This window comes from Myotis daubentonii, chromosome 3 (assembly GCF_963259705.1).
Source record: "Myotis daubentonii chromosome 3, mMyoDau2.1, whole genome shotgun sequence".
Lineage (NCBI taxonomy): Eukaryota > Metazoa > Chordata > Mammalia > Chiroptera > Vespertilionidae > Myotis > Myotis daubentonii.
The window spans coordinates 22,210,557-22,232,213 of NC_081842.1; the positions used below are offsets into that span (position 1 = coordinate 22,210,557).

At 42.2% G+C, this 21,657-nt stretch overlaps 2 protein-coding genes across 4 annotated transcripts in view; one reads left to right on the forward strand and one right to left on the reverse strand.

Moving 5' to 3' along the window:
* VEPH1 (ventricular zone expressed PH domain containing 1) overlaps positions 1-21,657 on the reverse strand; it is a 208,360-nt gene that overhangs the window by 159,491 nt on the left and 27,212 nt on the right. For all 3 annotated transcript variants that reach the window (XM_059686883.1, XM_059686885.1, XM_059686884.1), the window contains exon 4: positions 18,170-18,344. In XM_059686883.1, coding sequence (XP_059542866.1) covers positions 18,170-18,344 — 175 coding nt within the window. The remainder of the gene's footprint in view (positions 1-18,169; positions 18,345-21,657) is intronic.
* Positions 50-6,487, forward strand: PTX3 (pentraxin 3). Its single transcript, XM_059686882.1, has 3 exons — positions 50-383; positions 816-1,208; positions 5,258-6,487. The coding sequence occupies exons 1-3, from the start codon at positions 254-256 to the stop codon at positions 5,869-5,871; spliced, it is 1,137 nt and encodes a 378-aa protein (XP_059542865.1). The 5' UTR covers positions 50-253; the 3' UTR covers positions 5,872-6,487.

The window sequence follows — 21,657 nt, forward strand, 5'->3', positions numbered from 1 at the left end:
GCAGCCTCCACGTCCCCCTCGCCCTCCCACCCAGCCCCCTCCCCCTCAAATTCAGGGGAACTCCCGTTATGCAGTGCCACCGGCATTACTCATTCATCCCCATTCCGGCGTCCCCAGCATTTATTAAGGGCGCTGGGCTCCTGCCGCTCACTCTCACTCTCCTCGGCTCCAACTCTGCTACTTGGTGCGGCTCTCCCCCGGCTCCTCCCGCCAGCTGTGGGAAGTCTCCGAAGCACTTCGTCTCTCTCCAGCAATGCATCTCTGTGCGATTCTGTTTTGTGTTCTCTGGCCTGCAGTGCGCGCCGAGAACTCGGATGATTATGAGCTCATGTACGTGAATTTGGACAACGAAATAGACAATGGACTTCATCCCACCGAGGACCGTAAGTTCACGTTAACTCTCTCTGCTAACCCCTAACTGCAGATCCAGCTCTTTAGGTCTCTAACGCATAGACTTTGTAGGTAATGAAACGGGATAAAAAGTATAGCCTGTTTTGCAAAAAGAGAGAAACACTTCAGGAAGGAGTTCAAAAAGTTATTTCTGTCACAGATACATCGTGATCGGAACCGTATGAAATCGCAGACACTTGAGCCACATGAACGGCAGTTTCCTAGAGTTCAAGTTACTATAGACTAGCATGAAAGGTTTTTGTCCTCCAGATATTTACACGCGGCTTCTTTGAGGTGCTCTTACAGGGAAAGGGGGTGATGGGATGGGTAGGAACTTGGGGCCACTTAGAGAGGTCAGCTTTTGATCGCGCACACCCCAGGAAGGTCTGGGCGGGCGCGTAACGCATTGTGTCCCTGCGCCCTAGCCACGCCGTGTGACTGCCGTCGGGAGCCCTCCGAGTGGGACAAGCTCTTCATCATGCTGGAGGACTCGCAGATGAGGGAGAGCATGCTGCTGCAGGCCACCGACGGCCTCCTCCGCGGCGAGCTGCGGGGGCTGCGGGCGGAGCTGGGCCGGCTGGCGGGCAGCCCGGCGAGGCCGTGCGCGCCGGCGGAAGCCAGGCTGGCCCCGGCGCTGGACGAGCTGCTGCAGGCGAGCCGCGACGCGGGCCGCAGGCTGGCGCGCCTGGAGGGCGCCGGGGCGCAGCGCCCGGAGGAGGCGGGGGGCGTCCTGGGCGCGGTGCTGGAGGAGCTGCGGCGGACGCGAGAGGACCTCCGCGCGGTGCAGGGCTGGGCGGCCCGGCGCTGGCTGCCCGCAGGTAAGGACCAAGGCCAAGGGGGGACGTCCCTGCGGCTTTGTTCTCGGAGCGCGCGTTGCGGGACGCCAAGTCAGGCAACCCTCCAGGCCAACACACACAGGCGCACCACTCCCTCCCCCCCCCCCCCCCATTTCTCCACGCATGGCCGCAGGGCTCAGACACACTATACATGGCAAGGAAATTGGCTTTCAAAAGTATTTCCCAGCCCCGGGGAGCCCCGGAGATGGCTGTGGACGTGACCATCATAGTCTTGAAATAGGCGAGGGCCCCTTGCTGACACCGGATCCACCAGGCCCGGCAGGACGGGCTCTATTAGCCAGTTACAAGCCTGGCCTCTCCGGCGGGCGATCTCGCTTTGCTTCCCTTCCCTCTGTTAGGGATTTCCACTTCTTCTAATTTTAGCCGGCCTCTGTCTTTAGGGGAGCTCTGGTTCCCCGCGCTATTTCGGGGCCCAGACTAATTTTAAGGGATGTTTTCCAATCCCTGGTCTGGCCTCTTCTCCCCGCCCGTTCTGAGCAAGAGACTTGAGGCTGAATCTGATCTCAGGATGGGTTAGTAGGATTTGTGAGCCCCCCCACCCCACCCCCAGCCCCAGGGTCTGTGGACTTAGCTGGTGAGGCGAGTTCCCAGGGTGTGCGCTTTGGAATAAGCCGGACGCTGAGGGATCCAAAGCGGAACCATCAGTGTAGGAGCCAATTGGTTACGTGGTGCCACCCCAAGGATTTTTTTTTGGGGGGGGGGGGGGAGGAGCGGAGAGAGGAGGGGTCAGGGCCAAACCGGAGAGCGGTAGTTCAAACCAGATGCAATTTGTTAAAGTCCCACGTGATACTCGATGAACCTCCAAATGCACATGAGCCTGAAATAATACATTTTAAAGATGGCTGAAAGAAATAAAGAGAAGATTTGGAGCTCAGTAACATTCCTTTATAAGTCAAACTTTCTAGGAAATGGTGATGTATCACTTGTGGGCTGTATTAGAAAACCAGTGTTCTGGGTAAGAAACCATAATTGCACTTTTCCTGGGAAACTCAGGGACTGAAAGCAATGACAGACAATGCCATCCTTCCCTCTATTCCCAACAGGGCTACTCTGATTGGATGGAGTGTGGGGAAAATCATAAGCATGTGTGAGAGCACATTTCATTTACAATCACAGAAACCGTACGGGAACACCAGTCTTCCCTCAATATTTGAGGATTGTTTATCAGGATGGAACACATTTTCTTAAATATTAAGTAGGGCTTTGGAAAGGGAGAGGAAAGCATACTATCAAATATACAATAGATCCTCAATGTAAGTGACAAGAAGGCAAATTATAATACTGTGGCTATTTTAAATGAATGAAATTTCTTGTCTTTTGCAAACCATGCAGAGCCATTGCACACTTCATGCACCTGGAAAACTAAAGAATTAGGCCAATGTTCACTTTGACCTTTGCATTTTAGTTAGAGCAGAGGAGGGGTGTTTCTGAGTTCTAAAATGTTAATTTTTTATTAAATCCAATAACAGATTTATCCACATGCTTTGATTTTCCCTCCATTGGTTTCCTGCCAGCTTGGCTTCTAAGGGATTCCTAATCACTCTGCCGGCCCCCGAAGAACCTGGTTTTAATTTTGTTGGGTCTTTGATAACATAATCAGGAAACCCTATTAGTTAAAAGCCATTTCACGAGAGAGTGTCTGACATTTTAAAGAGATATCAAGAGCCTCAATCACTGGTTCCCAAAAGAAATCAGAAAAAAACCTGCCAGCATGCAGTTCCACTCCATGAACTCCAGCAGCCAGGGCAGCCTGCAGGGGAAGCGGGGCCTTTGAGAGGCAATGAAGGAAGGCTATGGAATGCAGCCCTGACTGCCTGCGCTTAGCTAAACAGGAAATCAGTTAATTAGGTTGCAGTAGGCACCCTCTTGAATACTGCTTTTCTGAAACATTACAGGGACTATCTTTCAAACGCCCAGGCATAATGTGATCTCTTGTTCCGTGATCTTTGTTTGATTTATTTAACATAGCTAGGGGGGAAAAAAAATGCACCTACCAATTTCATTGGAATAAAGAATCAACGCCTCATTAAAAAAATCTTCAAAAATTCAAATTATTCAGTGAAAAAGGTAATGCCAACGTGTGACAGGACCCATTGTGTGCTTTAATATGGTAGTTACTTTTACAGGATTTTACGAATCTCAGTATTTTCTCTATTTACATCTTTAATTTTCTTAGGACAGAGCCTCACCCTTAGCCACTTGCAGGCATTTAACTTAGCTGACCACACTTTGCATGGACCTTTGGTTCCTGCTGGTTCTGTCTATTCACCAGTTAGTCTTTAAATGCTCTGGAAATTTACTTTTCAAAGCTATTTTATGACAATTTTTTTTTTTTTTACATTGTTACTAAGGGAATACCTAGTCCTAGTTTAGCTCTCATATATGTTCTATCAGACATATGTGAGGTTAACATAACGCAGGGCTCACCTGTTCAAGGTTTTAGCACAGAGTTTCCCAGCTCCCTTACCAGACATGTGACCTGAAGAGGGACAGAGGAGGGAGTTCTCTGAGCTCCCAACCACTAACTTTGAAAGTCTCCTTCTAAGTGCTCGTTAGCAGAAATCTGTTCTCCACCAATCCCCTTGGAAGAATTCACTCTTCCTTAAAGTTTTCTATCGCTGCTTAAATCGTGTTTATAGGCATAAGGACAAAGTCAGAGTTTTCAAGCATATCCTTGGGCTACACAGCTCTTTCTGAGTGCTCCATAGTTGCTACTTGCTGACTTGCAGAATATTGGAAGGCAAGTGGAAGGGAGAGCTTTTTATAGAAAACAGTAAAGCTTGGAGAAATTAGGAGGGTCATCAAAAGCTGCACAGCTTACTAGTAGTGCAACAAACTGAATCCCAGCTGTTCTAGCCAAATCCAGGATTTTTTGCACCATTAAAAGGCAATGCAGTGTGCAAGTCGAGCTTGTGGCCTCTGCAGCCAGAGTGCCCAAGTCCAAACCCTAGTTTTACCGCTTACCATCTATGTAAACATAGCTCAGTTACTTAGCGCTCTTTGACTCAGTTTTCTCATCTGTCAAATGGGAATATTGACTATTTCTGGTGCTGATATGGGGGTTAAAATGATTTGTAAGATGTTAAGAACAATATCTGGAACATATTGAGCACCCAATAAAAGTTAGTCATCGTCATTATACATTTTTGCCTTTCAAAGATAGTTTTCTACAAACTTTTGCAAAGTTTATAAGTATTTGAGAACATGTGGTATATTAAAATGTATTCAGCAACAGCATGACTGTCCTAAAGTTTTTGTTTATTTATTTATTTTTTTTAAATATATTTTATTGATTTTTTACAGAGAGGAAGGGAGAGAGATAGAGAGTTAGAAACATCGATGAGAGAGAAACATCGATCAGCTGCCTCTTGCACATCTCCTACTGGGGATGTGCCCGCAACCCAGGTACATGCCCTTGACCGGAATCGAACCTCTGCAGGCCGATGCTCTATCCACTGAGCCAAACCGGTTTCGGCTAAAGTTTTTGTTTAAAAATGCGTGTTAACAATGGCTAAATGGGCTCAGCTAGATCCATTGAATTTCACAGGCTTTTGTTCTGGGAGTTTGGAGAACAAGTCAAGGAGAAGGAAACGAGTTTGGCTCTGAGTTCTTGGAAATTATGGTGTCATTGTTTGAAGTTAATGCATAGTGACTCAACATTTTTATTTTTTTTTAAAGTTGTAACAAAGAAAGCTAATTGGGAGGGGAAATAGTTACGAAAGCATGATTTTCATTATTCTGTGGGTTTGGACAATTTGGCTCCTCTGCACGCCTTCTCCTCCATTTACTAGTAGATGCTTCATTGAATAAGACAATTGGCTTCCCTTCTTCCTGTTTTCTCTGCTCCACAGAGAACACACTTGAGGCCCCTCACATCATATTGTGATACTGCAATCAATTTTCAGTTGTAGTCATTAAAATGCCCAGGCTCACATACCTACATGCCAGAATCATTTCTGAATGACTTTATATATTTTTTTCATATTCTTCTTATTTTCTTGCTCCTCTAGGCTGTGAAACAGCGATTTTATTCCCAATGCGTTCCAAGAAGATTTTTGGAAGCGTGCATCCGGCGACACCAGTGAAGCTCGAGTCTTTTAGTGCCTGCATTTGGGTCAAAGCCACAGATGTATTAAACAAAACCATCCTGTTTTCCTATGGCACGAAGAGGAATCCATATGAGATCCAGCTGTACCTCAGCTATCAGGCCATCGTGCTGGTGGTGGGTGGAGAGGAGAACAGACTGGCTGCCGATGCCGAGATTTCCCTGGGAAAGTGGACCCATCTGTGCAGCACCTGGAACTCCGAGGAAGGGCGCGTGTCCTTGTGGGTAAACGGTGGACTGGTGGCCACCACTGTGGGACTGGCCGCAGGTCACATTGTTCCCGAGGGAGGCATTCTGCAGATTGGCCAAGAGAAGAACGGCTGTTGTGTGGGCGGCGGCTTTGATGAAACCTTAGCCTTTTCTGGGAGACTCACCGGCTTCAATATCTGGGATCGTGTTCTGAGCAATGAAGAGATCAGAGAGGCCGGAGGAGCAGAGTCTTGTCACATCCGGGGAAATGTGGTCGGGTGGGGAGTCACAGAGGTTCAGCCACATGGAGGGGCTCAGTATGTCTCCTAAGTATTGTAAAACTCTACTTGAAGCCAAAGAAAGAAACTCACTTTTTAAACATATGCCAGTGTGGGAAGGTCTAAACGCCACAGTGCACATTCAGAAACACTTGAGACGAATGAAGGGGAGAGTTGAGATCAATCTTTATTTATCTTGGCAAAATACTGAATAAACAGTTGAGCGAAGACATTGGAGAAGGCTTTTGGGGATACTGTTACTAGACTTTATGCCACGGTGCTTTCAAATTCATGTTGTGTCTTTGTCAGATAAACTCTCAAATAATTAAGAAGGACTGTGTTGTTGAACAGGACAATTGTTTTCCTTTTTTTTTTTTTTTTTTTTTGATTAATTTTGTTTTGGCCAGAGATGACTTTTACGTCGGAAGAATAATGAAATAACGTTTGTTGTCGATTGTTCATTGTTTTTGGCATGTACCTTATTATAAAAAAAAATGATGGTGAAACATATTTATACTACAATGTGACTTAACAAATACAAATGTAGTTTATGTGTTATAATCAAATGTCACTTTTTTGAGAAGATAGTTATATAAGTTATATTGTAAAATGGTTTTGTATTAATTTTATTAAGACTATTTTTGTAAATAAAATATTTTATAAACCTAGCCCATGTCGTGTCATTATAAATTTAGGAAGTTTTTGGAGTAACTCCACACTTTTCATCTTTCATCTTAAGTGGGCAATTAGTTTTCAGATACTAGTCTACTATGTAAATAGTAAGAGTTAATATTATCAGAAACAAACTATGGTATTTTAAGGTTTGGCTTTCAATATATCATAAGGAAGAAATATGATTTTGGCTAATCCAATTCATCACTCTGGGTTAAGTTTTTGCAATTGAGAAATCAATAAATTGAGAAAATAATGATCTCTAGGTCCCTTCCGATTTGGTGATTTATAAGTGTATTCATCTTTCTGTCCTGTGTAATATGAAAAAAAAGAAAGAATGATCAGAGTTCCCTAGATGCTCGTGATGCCTGAGAGATGGCTTAGGAATGTTATTTGGGAGATCTAAAAATCTTAAAAGAAACAATGACTCCGGCCCTTAAAGCACATTCCATTCTCTTACTACACACAAGGAGGGGACAGTCAAGCCCCTTTACCCTGCCAATGAGGAGCTGACTTGCCACCACACCAGTGTTCTCCTCCTGGCAGGGCTGATAGAACTCCAGAAGCTGCTTCTGCATGTCAATGGGAAATCTGGTAGGACCATAACTATGATGGGTCCACCTAAAGATAGGAGGTCCACCTAAAGATAGGGCCTGAACAGCCACAGGTCATATCCTATTCATGACATTTGGAGAGTTGGACCTGGAGGAATTATCAAAGTACATTTTGTAACCAAATAGCTTGGTGTCATCAGGCAAGTTACTTAACTCCTGAGTCTTCTCAGTAAAAGGAGGGAGTTGGACTTTTGATACCTTTTAGCAATAAAATTCTATGAATCTAGGAATCTTTGAGGATGCTTATGGGTTAGTATAGCTTCATTTTACCTGTGAGACTCACAAAACCAGACTGAGGGCTCTCAAAGAAAATTGCAGTTTTGAGCTTATAGGCCAGTCTCAGACCCATGGAGATAACATAATTCAAGGTTGCAGCCACACTATGCAAATCCTTGTTTAGCCATTGTATATATAATTTGAATGCTTAGCTCAGTGGCTCTCAACCTTCCTAATGCCACGACCCTTTAATACAGTTCCTCATGTTGTGGTGACCCCCAATTTCATTGTTACAAATCGAACATAATTAAAGCATAGTGATTAATCACAAAAACAATATGCAATTATATATGTGTTTTCTGATGGTCTTAGGCTACCCCTGTGAAAGGGTCGTTCGACCCCCAAAGGTGGGTGGAGAACCACTGGCCTTAGCTGAAAGAAGAAATATTGGACCCAGCCTTAAGCAGAGAGTTAGGAATGCTTTCAATTCCTTCCCACATTTCAGCATGAATTATGTTTGTGCAAGAGACCCAAGATGATTCAGGCCAAGATATATGCAAACACATATGCTGACAGGTTCACTGTAAGTGAACTTAACATTCTTTACAGGAATCACATGTGGATGGCAGAGAAAAGAAATAAATCGAAGAAAATAATTTTAGGATTACAAAAGTAGAAATTTCATTTGCTACATTAGTAAGTCTGGGTAGTTGTTCCAGAGAGTTCTAATTGGTCCCTGATATCCATTTCCCCCTCTTTTCCTAAGTAATAGAATTCTGGTTTTAATGGCACATATGGCCACTGTGAGTAAAGCCTATATTTTACAGCATTAATTGCAGCTAGATGTGGCCATATGACTAGGTTCTGGCTGACATTGAAATATTGAATGTGATTCTCTTTCCCTTCTTCCTCTCACTGATTGGAATGTGGCAATGATGGCTGGACTCTCGGCAGCCATCCTAGACCATGAAATGCAGTGTAACCATGGAGAAGAAGCCTGGCTCCCCAGTAATGTAAAGTTTCCTTGCCAGCCCTGAGCTGCCTGTCCCTGAACTTCTTTTACATGAGAGAAAAATGAACTTCTAACTTCTTTAATCCACTGTTGATTGTCCACCTAATCTAATCCTTATCCAGGAGAGCAATTCTTTTTAAATTAAAAAGACCACGTACTTTATTTTCTCAAAATGCTCACAGGCCCACTATGTTCATTGCAGTATTATTTACAAAGGCCAAGATTTGGAAACAACCCAGGTGTCCATTGAGAGACAAATGGATCAAAAGATGTGTCATATATTTAAAATGGAGTATTACTCAGCCATAAAAAAGAGTAAAATTTTGCAATTTGCAACAACATGGATGGACCCAGAGGATATTATGCTAAGTGAAATATGAGACAGGAAGACAACTATCATATGATTTCATTTATATGTGGAATCTAAGAAACAAAACAACAATAAAACAACAACAACTGGAAACAAACTGAAGGTTGCCAGGAGTGGGGGTAGGGGTGGGGGTTGGGGGATCAATAAGAAAGTGAAAGGTATTAAAAAGTCTTATGAACTGCCAGTTATAAAATTAGTCACAGGGATATAATGTACAGCTTAGGGAATATAGTCAATAGTATTTTAATAACTAAGTATGTTCCCAGATGGGTACTAGTCTTAATGTGATCTCTTCACAAGGTATATAAATGTCTAATTACTATGTTGTATACCTGAAACTAATATCATATTGTATGTCAACTATAATTTAAAAAAAAATTTAAACTATAGACTATACTTAGAAAATGCATTTTACAAAGTTGGTAGGCTATCTGACTTTTTTTTTTTTTTACTAATAGCACTTAAAGGGTTAAAAAATACATGATGACAGCAAGAAATGTGTAAAACTGAGATAAAATATTTTAAAAAATTAGTATGCTGGCTTAGTTTAGCATATTCATTCATCAAAATGGTTGCTATGGGCATCGTCATATTATGGCATAGTAAAATAATTGTGCAAGATGATTCAAGGTATTAGGAAGAAACCTATAATATGTTATATATGTGTGAAGAATAAAATATACTATGTGTGTACTAGGGTGACCAACAGTCCTGTTTGCCTAGGATTGTCCCAGCTTTAGTACTGAAAGTTCCATGTCCCAAGAAACCCTTCAGCTCCAGGCAAATTCTGACAGTTTGTCACTTTGTCACTTGAGTAGATACATGTGTATGTCAGTCGAACAACTTTTTTGCAAGGATAATATATGAACAAAACATAATTGCTATATCTTCCTTGTCTATTATAATATAAACTAGAGAAAGGGTGCACGAATTCATGCACCAGTGGGGTCCCTCGGCCTGGCCTATGGGATCAAGCTGAAACTGACTCTCCGACATCCCTGCATGGGTCCTGGATTGCGAGAGGGAATAGGCCAGACTGAGGGACCACACCAGTGCACGATCAGGGCAGGGGAGGGACATGGGAGGTTGGCCAGCTGGGGAGGAGCCACGGGAGGGCTCCAGAGTGTGCCCAGCACCTCTCACTCAGTCCCGATCAGCCAGACCCCAGCAGCAAGCTAACCTACCAGTTGGGAGCGTCTTCCCACTGGTGGTCAGTGCACATCATAGCGACTGGTCAACTGGTCAACTGGTGAGCAGCCTTAGCATATCATTAGCATATTACACTTTGATTGCTTGAATGGATGACCAGACACTTAGCATATTAGGCTTTTATTATATAGGATTCATTTATAATGAAGCATTAATTCCTTTAAAATATAGTCAGAAGACTTGATTACTAAGAATCTTAGATCTTAGTAATTAAGTAATTACTTAATTAACTTCACTTTAACAAAGAATTAGATTTGTAAACAAAGAAGAAATTATAACTGAAATTTTATTTCACTAAAATTTTATATTATAAAGCTCTTCTTTGAGAAGCTTACTAAAGCGAAATGTTTCCAGAACTATCTTTTAGCCACTTAAGAAATAGTACTTGTGATGTTAAAAATCTTGGTCAAAGTAATGTATATGTTCATTTAAATGTTCTATATTCAGTGAACTTGAAAACTCAAATTGCTGACACTTACATTTAGTTTTATAAATCTGACGTGTAGAGGAAAGCTTGCTGGGCTCCTGGTTAGAAATCCAGTATTTAAAACTTGCCACCATTACCTACAAACTATAATAAGTCAAGCCTGCCAACTAATCTTTGAGTCTCAAATTAGCCAATAAATTAGGGATACCAGGACTTACCTACTTTGCTGAAGGGCTATTATGAAAATGACATAAAAACAGATAATGTATCTAAAAGTGCTTCTTAGCCATAAAATAATATTTGAAATGAAAGAGTTATCTTTAAAAAAGTTTTCCCAAGTCATTCCCAGAGGATCAAATAGAAAATAAGTACACAAACAACAATACAAACGAATAATATAAAGATTCCTTTACATTGTGGCTAACTCATTCTGAGCTCAGCACCTGGATGCTCATCCCTAGGCAGGCCTTATTCTACTTCACAGCACCATCTGCTGGTGGAGTCAAAAAGGTGCAAACTCTGGCTCGCACCTGATCCAAGATTTGGTTAACAACTCAGATCCTTTTGTTTCAAAAGATGTCTCTATTTATTAATCCACGTTTAGGTTGGCTTTTCACAACATTATATTTAATATTTAATATTTCCCTATGTATAAAAATATTCAGGTGGAATATTCTTAATAAGATTGGTTGGTCACCTATTTCCTAGAATATTTGGTTAATAAATTCTTTCCCAACAATCTGTAATATGGTGGGTGAACTGAAAGCCTTTTCTTTTAAGAATAATTGTATTATGAATTTTTAATGGATAAGTATCTCCTAGGGATTATTAATCTACACAAATTGCTATGGTTCTGCCTTTAATATGGGCCTGGCACATGACATATGATTGTTAATGATGACAACAAGGATGATGGTATTAAGAGGAATCATAGTAACCATGATGAACTATGGTATGGCATTGTGAAAAAATATATCTGTTTTATCTATTTAAGCTCATTTCTACCCTAGGTGGTACATGTTGTTACTGCCATTATAGATGGCAGGGGGGGTCAATTTGCTATCTCCATGTCTTCTAAGGCAGCTCACTAATCAGTGCTTTGAATTTTCTCTGACATTGAGAAATAAATGAGGTGGATTCATCATAACTAACTAGGCAGTTTTTTTAGGCTATTGCCAATAAGAAAGGAATTTGGACTCCTGCTGAGACAATACTACATTTTCATTACAAAGACTTTCTACTTAAGCCTCAAATCATTTGAGGTCATCTTGTTGCTTGTGCCAGTGGACCATGTAAAAGGCATATGGACAAAGAGACATAGTATTTCCTTATTATGACCACAGATTCAGAAATGCAAAGGAAGGGACATCACTGCTTTAGTTGTGATACCAGTAGTGTGCGTTGCATCACAGAGTTCCAAACCAAAAGCCCTCACGTAATCCCTTAGAGATGAGAGACCCTAGGGGTTTCCAATCATATTCTTATCTGGTGTGAAAGATAAGCATTAGTTATGCTTTTATAATCCAACTAGAGGCCCAGTGCACAAAAATTTGTGCACTCCGGGGGTCCCTCAGCCTGGCCTATGCCCTCTTGCAGTCTGGAACCTCTCGGAAGATGTCCACCTGCTGGCTTAGGCCCGCTCTCTGGGGGATTGGGGCCAAGCTGGCAGTCAGACATCCCTCTGGCAGCCCGGCAGCCCTCGGGGGATGTCCACTTACCAGCAGGGAGCAGGCCTAAGCTGCAGTTGGACATCCTTAGTGCTGCTGAGGAGGTGGGAGAGGCTCTCATCACCACTGCTATGCTGGAAGCCATCAGCCTGGCTTGTGGCTGAACAGAGCTCCCCCTGTGGGAGCACACTGACCAGCAGGGGGCAGCTCCTGCATTGAGCATGTGCCCCCTGGTGGTCAGTGTGTGTCATAGTGACCAGTCATTCCCAGTCGTTCTGCTGTTTGGGTCAATTTGCATATTGCCCTTTTATTATATAGGATAGAGGCCTGGAGCATGGGTGGGGTCTGGCTGGTTTGCCCTGAAAGGTGTCCCAGATCAGAGTGTGGGTTCTGTTGGGGTGCCTGGCCAGCCTGGGTGAGAGGCTGATGGCTGTTTGCAGGTTGGCCACACCCCCTTTAGGGTGGGGGGTCCCCACTGGGGTGCCTGGCCAGTCTGGGTGAGGGGCTGAGGGTCATTTTCAGGCTGGCCAAGCCCCCAGGCGACAGAAGCTCCAGGCCTCTCCTTTTATTCTTTATTCCTGGATTTATGTACCTTCTATAATTGAAACTTTGTAGCTTTGAGTGGAGCTCAGAGCCGGCCAGGGTGGGCAGGAAGCTTGGCTTCCTCCATTGCCAGGGGCAACCCAAGCCTCCTGCTCACTCCAGCTCTGTGGCCACGGCCGGCTGAAAGCAGGTATCTGGGGTTTATTTATCTTCTATAATTGAAACTTTGTTGCCTTGAGTGGAGCTGGCCGCAGCAGGCGAGAAGCTTGGCTTCCTCCATCACTGGGCAACCAAGCCTCCTGCTCGCTCCAGCTCCATGGCTGCCGGCCGCCATCTTGGTTGGGTTAATTTGCATATAGTCACTCTGATTGGCTGGTGGGCGTGGCTTACGGTGTAGTGAAGGTACGGTCAATTTGCATGTTTGACTTTTATTAGTGTAGATACCGGGCAGGTTCCACAGAGCATCTTCACACGACAAAGAACAAGTTTGGAGAATTACTCAGGACCACAGAAAAAAAATTCTCCCATGCTGAAAAGGCTCTGATGCTACAAAAATTACCTCTTTGCCCTAGCTGGTTTGGCTCAGCAGATAGAGTGTCGGCCTGCGGACTCAAGGGTCCCAGGTTCAATTCCAGTCAAGGGCATGTACCTGGGTAGCGGGCACATCCCCAGTAGGGGGTGTGCAAGAGGCATCTGAATCGATGTTTCTCTCTCATCGATGTTTCTAACTCACTATCCCTCTCCCTCTCCCTTCCTCTCTGCAAAAAAATCAATAAAATATATTTAAAAAACTTACCTCTGATATGACTTAAACAGGAACCATGGGGAGTGGGCCTAAGCTGTCAGGTCTCCTGGATTAGAGAGGGCCCCCAGATTGGAGAGGGTGCAGGTTGGGCTGAGGGACTCACCCCTGTGCACCGGCCTCTAGTCCATTATAAAGATTCCACTGCCATCTGAAATTTCCATATATGCATACATGCCTATCTTGCCTCTTTGTTCTATTCCATGGGCTTCTTGCCTGTCCTTGCACCAGTGCTACATCATTTTAATTACAGATTCTTTTTGACTTATGAAGGGTTTATGTCATGATAAACTCACCATAAATTGAAAATATCATAAGGCAAAAATGCATTTAATACACCTAACCTACTGAACGCCATAGCTTAGCCTAGCCTTCCTTAAGTGTGATCAGAACACTTCCTTTAGCCTACAGTTGGGCAATTATGTTGAATTTCATCTCAAGAGTAATTGCCTTCCTCTTCTCACTAGAAGCAGGAGACAAATGGGCATTTTGTAGACATGATGGGATGTGAAAACACAAAACACAAGATCCAAAATAACCCTGGCAACATAATATCCTGTAGAGGATCAGTTGTTTGCCCTCATGTTCTCATGGCTGACTTGAAGCTGTGGTTCACAGTCACTGCCCAGCATCAGGAGAGTATTGTACTGCATACGGTTAGCCCAGGAAAAGGTTGAAGTTCAAAGTTCAATGTTTGGTTTCTACGAAACGTGTCCCACGTTCACTGGTAGAGTCAGGGACTGTCTGTATTATGACTTTACAATGTCTTGATATCTGGAAGTTACTGGCTCCCTCTCCTCCCCAAACTTCCCCATTTTCTCCTGCAAAATTGTTTTGGCTACCTGTTCCAGTGTATCTTACTTGTGATTTTAAAATATGCTTGTCATTTTTCATGGAAATCTTTGAGGGGATTTTATTTCGTTGCATTTATGGATTAATATAGAGAAAATTGACATTTGCTACATCAAGTTGTCCCATCCATGAACATGGTTTATTGCTCTATTTGGTTATTTTTATTTAATTACTTTCAATAAAGTTTTATTATTTTATTTTAAAAAATCACACATCTTTTTCTCTAGGTATCTTTTATTTTATTACTTTAATATTTTTAATATTATATTTTAACTTTGTTATTACTGGTGTACAGGAAAACAACTGGTTTCTATAAGTTTATCTCTTTTTCAGCAACTTCATTTAAATTTCTCTTATTCTGCCCAAGAATTGACAAGAGAGTTTTTAGATTTTTCTGCTATAGGTGGTCATATTTTTTAGAAATAATAATTGTTGTCACTTTCTTTCTGATTCTCATAATTAGGGTCATAAAGTGCCATAGTAAATGGAAGTAGATTTAGTGGCATTCTTGTCTTATTCCCGAACAATTAAAGTCTAAACAAAATGAATATAATAAATTTGTGTTTACATTTAATGTAGAAGTAAACACTATTACTTATATATAATCATTAATAATGAGAAGTAGCAAAAAATAGCTTGGAACTATTGAAATATTTGCCTTCAAGGATAAATAGATAAGCTCATTTGACAGTCTCTCATGACTGATTTATAAGCATAAGGAGGCTTTTGGTTTGGAATCAGGAACAAACATGTATAGTAGAATTGAAAAAATATGATCAATAGAATAATATCAACCACGTATAAGGAGCAGTCACTACTGGTACACCGCAAGGCTTGACTGGCCCTATCTGGCCTACGTTTTAAAATTAATGTTTTATAATGAAGGTAGAGTAGTTCTTTTCATAAAATTTACAGATGGCAAGAGCCTTGGAAAAACTACAGATACATTGAGATGAAAGAATCATTATCCAATTCCTTGGCATGCCAAAGCGGTGGGCTGAATGTATTAAGAAGAAAGTGAAAAGCAATAAAGGCTAACACTTACGTAAGGCTGCAAATGGGTATGTGACCCATGTCAGGTCAAACAGAGGCAGTGAGACTAGATATGGAGTTTCTTTTCCTTAATCGGTATTCCTGAGGATGTGAGCCGGATGCTGCAGAGGCCCATAATGTGGAGCATGAGAGTGGAACGACTCCACAGGAAGCAGAGCTGAGTAACAACTTTTGGGACCACCCCGGAGCCCTGAATCAAGCCACGTGGGAAGTCTGATATACTCATGCACTTTTCAGTCAGATGTTCCAGTGAGGAGTTTCTCCTCCTTCTGTTCCTTCTTCTAATTTTTCCTCTCCTCCTCCTCCTACTTCTCCTCCTTCTCCTGCTTCTTCTCTCTCTTCTTCTTCATTATTCTTGCCATTGTCACCATCATCATTAAGGCATTTATACCTGGGGTCTCTGTTACTTAAAGTACTACTAATTGGTAAAATGGGACAGGAATAGGACTCCTGTGATGCAATTATTGTGGGGATTAAATGATATAATCAGTATAAAGTGCTTAATATAGTATTTGGCTTAAAGAGAGCATGAAATAAATTTTACTCAATGTAGTTATGGTTATTATAATTATTATCATTCTCACTGAATGGATGACCACTTGGTGGGCATTCAAGCGTTGCCTGGGTAAATGTGCTAAATCATAATTAATGTCCCAAACTAAGATTCTATACTTCTATAATTCTACTCTTGTAATGTCAAATCAAACAACTGTAAATTTCAACATTTTCTGTAGAAGTAGAAATATGGGAGATTGAGGATTCAGATGATATAAGTCAAAAAGCAAGTTCTATAGGGAAGAAAACTATAAGTCAAGAAAAACAAAATCTTTCTGATGTCCCTAAGGCTGTTGTCAGGGTATATATACAACAAAAACTTGCAGAGCAGGAAACTTACTACTCAGAGACAGCAAGATCACTTCTGCTTTGAAGCTCAAAGTTTGATGTGCTCATGTGAGTGACTGTGGAGTTTACAGACATATCTGTCCTAAAAAATCTAAACCCTGAAATATGTAGTCCCAACTTTTCAGGTCAAATTACCATTTATTTTATGGTAATTTTTGTTGTGCCAGATCAAATAAACCAAATCATTTGTTTATTTCAAATGCTTGCAGTGAATTAAGAAAGTATTTTGCATTTCAAAAGATTTTTTTTTTTTTTTGTCATTGAAAGTGCATTTCAAGAAAGGAAAAAAACACTCAAATACATGACCTAAGCTTTTGGCAGCTACAAAGAGACAATTCAAATTTTTTCCCCATATATCAGTTACTTACAAGTCTAACTATCATGGACTTAAATGTGTGCGGTTTATAAGTGTTTTTAATTCCTATAAAATCTGTTCCAAATATATAACCAAGGTGGTGAAAAAAACATAATTGATTTTCTGGGCTTTTAGTGAATTTAATACGTATAAAGTGAAATTAGCATTCAATCCTGTGGCCAAGAGAATGATGCTGACTAGTAATATCAATGAAAAATCTTTAGAGGGGCACAGGGAGGGTGATAAACTTACACTGTCGTGGATGGAGTTCAGATATATCTGGACATCTGGCAGACCATTGGGGTAGCTGGTCAATGTCTTGGGCGGGGTGAGGGTGGGGGTCCTAAAAACTCTTCTTAGGAATGTTTGGTACAATCAACAGAACCTCAGTCCTTGGTGGGTGATAGGCATTTTGAGAACTGGAGAACTACTTTCTTGCTAGCCCAACTCTTGGGTCAATAGTGGAGCCCAGAGAAGAGACAGTTTTAGACAAAACAGAACAGTCTGTTGACTTGGTCCCACAGTTTGGCACTGAGAGCCAAGCAACCTTGCTCTGGGGCCCCTCCACCAAAATGTGACACTAAGGAGAAAGACGGGTGTTCTCCCCGATCCTGCCACATGGAAGTAGTGGACTGAGGACTGGTGCCTCCTGACCTTCAAGAGGAGCAGTGCAAAAGGACAGACAGGCAGGGCAGTGTGGAATGGAGTCTGTTCCTGGGACCTTGATGGCAGCAGCCATGGAGTTTGCTGGGCTCAGGGTGGTAGAGGTGGAGCCCACCACAGCAGGCCCTGTCAGGAAGCATGGATAGGACAGCAGCAGAGGCACGTGGACTGGCTGGACATCACAGCAGAAAGAGAGCACACGTAGGACTCCCTTGGGGACTCTACGAAACACTTTTTCTGGAAGAATTTTACAGGGGTTGGCATTCAGCTTGAACATGTAGGAAGGGACGTGTAGGCCAAGATACTCATGGACCTCATACAGCTTTATTAATGGGCAGTGGGGACAATTTGGTGCATATCCAATAATGCCATACATTCTTCTCTTATCCCAAATTAAAAACAAACAAACATGGTTTCTGATAGATCTGAAAGCAAAGGAAAAAACACAAGACAAAGAAAATATTTTGATTGGCCTAAACTTGATCTCTTTCATTCAAATGTAAAACAGTTAACAGAGGTGTCCTGATTTGAGTTTTTATGATAGCATTTAACACAAATCAACCCCCAACAATGTTCACAGTTAAGAAGTCTTTACACATTTTCTGGTGTAATTGATATAACATTTCTTGCCTTCAGAAACCAAAGGAAGAAGAGGTTTTTCATCTGCCACCGAGAGCAGTACAGACAGACACAGGCTTACCATAGTCGGTAGATGGACAAGGTGAGAAGAAGCATAGAAAACAGTCCTCCCAACTGAGATATGTAGAGTTGGAAGCTTACAATGTATCTAATGAGCCGAAATAATTCATCTGCCCAGTGAAGAGACACAGACGCAGCCAGCCCAAGGAACCTTACCCATGTTCACAAGTCAACGAGTGGTAAAGCAGAGACTCTAAGGTACCTCCAGTATTCTAGGTCTCACTTTCCACACCCTGAAAACACTTTTAAATGACTCCTAACACATGTCCCCAAGCTCAGCCTTCACACCGTACCTTGGAGTATGCTCTTCACTATGACTTCTGTGTGATCAGCCAGGAGATCCGCCTTGGTGATTGCAGCCAGGGACAAGTAGTTGGACATATTCCTGCACAGTTCTTTGTTGCTTCTGTGGAGGAATTTCACTGCAATGGGGATGGCTAGTGCCATCACAGGGGGCCGGTTGTAATTCTGAGGAAATGTAAGGAAACAACATATAGCAAAAGGCTCATTACCAGTATTTATTCATTTATCCAAGAAATATTTCTTGAGCTAAGCTCTCAAAGTGCAGGCATTAAAACAAAGGCCCCCACCCTGCTTTCATTGAATTTTGGAACTTCTGTCCTTATAGGGAGGCTTAAGGGCAAACAGGCAATTCATAGCATAGACTCATGAGAGTCATGATAGGCAAAGTGCAGGGCACTAATCAAGCAAAGAAGGAGCACCCAACCCAGTCCTTCACATGGTGTCTGGAAAGACTTCATGGAGCAGGTGATGTCTTAGTTGAGATCTAGTGGATGAATAAGAAATGGCCGGGTGGTGGCAAGAAAAAGAGTGAACGGAAGGAAAAGCACACCTGGAGGCACAGGGTGAGAGAGGTTGTGCATTTGGGTAACTGTAAATCGTCCAGTATGACTGGAGTGTGGTACATGTGGAAAAATTGGGAGGTGAGAGAAGGGACTGGAGAGGTAAATAGGGGTGCAATGATGAAAGGGGTTTCGAATTGATCATTAGGGTGATCAGGAGTCATTGATGAGAAGAGTAACATCAGATTGATGCTGAAGAAATTGCTTTCCAATTGTATCTTAAAAACTGAAGTTTCAGTTAATGAAATTCAGAAGAAAAAAAATGAATGAACAGAAGACTAAAATATAAAGAAAATTTGATCCTAAAATAATTATCTTCTTGATTTACTTTGTCACAGAGCATCAATATCTTACACATAATAATTTTATCAGCATTTAATTACCTAATTTGGGAATAATATTTGAAAAATACAAGTTATTTTCTTTAAAGTGAATGGTATGTCTTCACTACCATCAACCATTCTGACCATTCTACCCCTTAGGGTAAATATAAAGCAAAACTTGGACAGTGCACAATGTTTTGGGGAAGCTGACTTCATGTTGTATTAGAAATAAAAAGTTGCCCTAACTGGTTTGGCTCAGTGGATAAAGCATTAGCTTGCGGACTGAAGGGTCCCAGGTTCGATTCTGGTCAAGGGTATGTACCTTGGTTGGGGGCACATCTCCAGTAGGGAGTGTGCAGGAGGCAGCTGAATCGATGTTTCTCTCTCATCGATGTTTCTAACTCTCTATCCCTCTCCCTCTCCCTTCCTCTCTAAAAAATCAATAACATATTTTTTTTAAAAAAAGTGGTTGCTTTTCTCGAGCTGTTAACGTGAAAAGTGCTCTATCTTTCCTCAGAGAATTATCCCCTCTAATACCTCCCATAATTCTGGGTTTATGGTAGGTGTTCAATAAACATTTGTCAAATTGAATGACTAATGAAAAACATGTTATAGTTGTCACTGAGAACATAACGTGGTAGGAAAGGAGGAGGGGGTGGCATCTTCCCTCTTGCTGGCATCACACATGGACAGCAATGGCCCAGTGTGAGCCCAACACCCCAGTGCCATTCATTTTCACAGATGGTTGATTGGACAGGTGAGTTGATACACACTTCTTAGCAGATTCCAGCTTCTACAGCCATCATTCAGGTACTTCTAATGCAGACACTCTGCCCTTGACTTCAAGGATGGTCAAATGACTCAGACATTGGTCAGAGATTTACATTTTCCTGGTCCAAATGATGGGTTCAGGGATGAGTAAGTTATTCAATTATAATTAAGGAGCCATTAAGGGCTCTATGAAACAGATTATATTTTCTGAAGGATTCAAGGTATTGAGAATACACAATGGAGTAGCTGCTATCATCTTGTGACCTCAGAATTTGTTTGACATTCAAGGCAATATGGTCCTATCTGAGAGACAAGTTAAGGAAAACCAGTTCCTGGTGACATCATTTGAGCCCCATCCATTAAACTAACTTAGGCCAGTTCTAGCCCTAAATTTTTTAAAGTGAGCCAGTTAAGTCTCTTGTGCCTAAGTTTTTTTCCCCACCCAGTCCCTAGAAACAAAAATAGACCTGCTAAACCCTTAATCTATTCTTGTAGTTTCACCCATTTTTCTGACTCAAGGGTCAATCTGACCTCTGAACAGAGACAATAGATATTCAACAACATAATCTGACATTCCACCATGAAGTCAGCCATACTGAATGCTCTGACACTGTTCCTTGGTGACAAATCATGCCTATATAGCAGTTTCACTTACTGGGTCTCTGTCCTAACATCTTAGAGCTCCCAAAACTCTATAACTATCAAGACCATGGCCAGCTACCTTATTTCTCTGATACTAGGCTTTGCCTTTATCAAGTGACAAATTGGACCTGATTGGACTAGGCCAGTGGTCGGCAAACTGCGGCCCCTTTAGTGTGGCTCCTCCACAAAATACCACATGCGGGCACGCATGTACAGTGCGATTGAAACTTTGTAGCCACACTCAAGGGGCCAAAGAGCTCCATGTGGCTTGCGAGCCGCAGTTTGCTGACCACGGGACTGGGCCATTACTAGTATGATGAACTATGAGGCCTCCCTGAGAGGCTGGCTACTCCCCTCACATTAGCTTTGGAATTCTGGGTGTGTGGGTGATCAACCACACAGAATTCTCAGATCCACTGACGCTAACTTTTACTAAAGAATTTCCAAAAGGCTGGTGCATAATCAGTCAGGCCATTATACTCATCCACATCAGGGTGTCTCCCAGGTCACACCTAGGGTAACCCATTTATATCATTAGGATATCAGGAACCAGATTACTAACCAGAGTTTTCACTCATGGGCACAAGATCAGAGGGGAGCAAAGAAAGATCCTGAGGTATATTTCATCTAGGCCATGTGAAACCTAAGTAAAATAACAGTCCCGCACTACAGCCAAATCACCATCTCCGGTGACTGGAGCTTTCCTGTTCATGAACTTCAATCTCTACCCCCTGGGCAGAGCTGGACAAATGTGCCAAACAATGGCCCCACGCTGAGTATCCTCTTTTGTTGTTGACTTACTCTTCAGACGTGTAGTGTGTAGAAAGGCCAATTTGTGTGTCCATTTTCTCAATCCCTATGTCCTTGAGGTTCTATTCATATCACCTGAATTAGAGCATTGGATGTTTTCCAAACCTCTCAGTCTTACTTATATAATTTCTTGGGTTGCCCCCATAGACAGCCAATTTCTCCATTCCATGTAGACTTTTGCTAATTTAACTTTTAGGTGACACATCTTTGTCCCTGTGATGGCAGGTCAAAGCCCTCATTCTGAGAGTAGAACATAATGAGACAATTCCTCTCAGAGCTTTCCTACAATGAACTGCAGACCCAAGTCTTCTTTATCTGCTCTGAGTCCTTAGCCAAGGACAACTTGCAACTAGAGGGGTACACGTCTTCCAT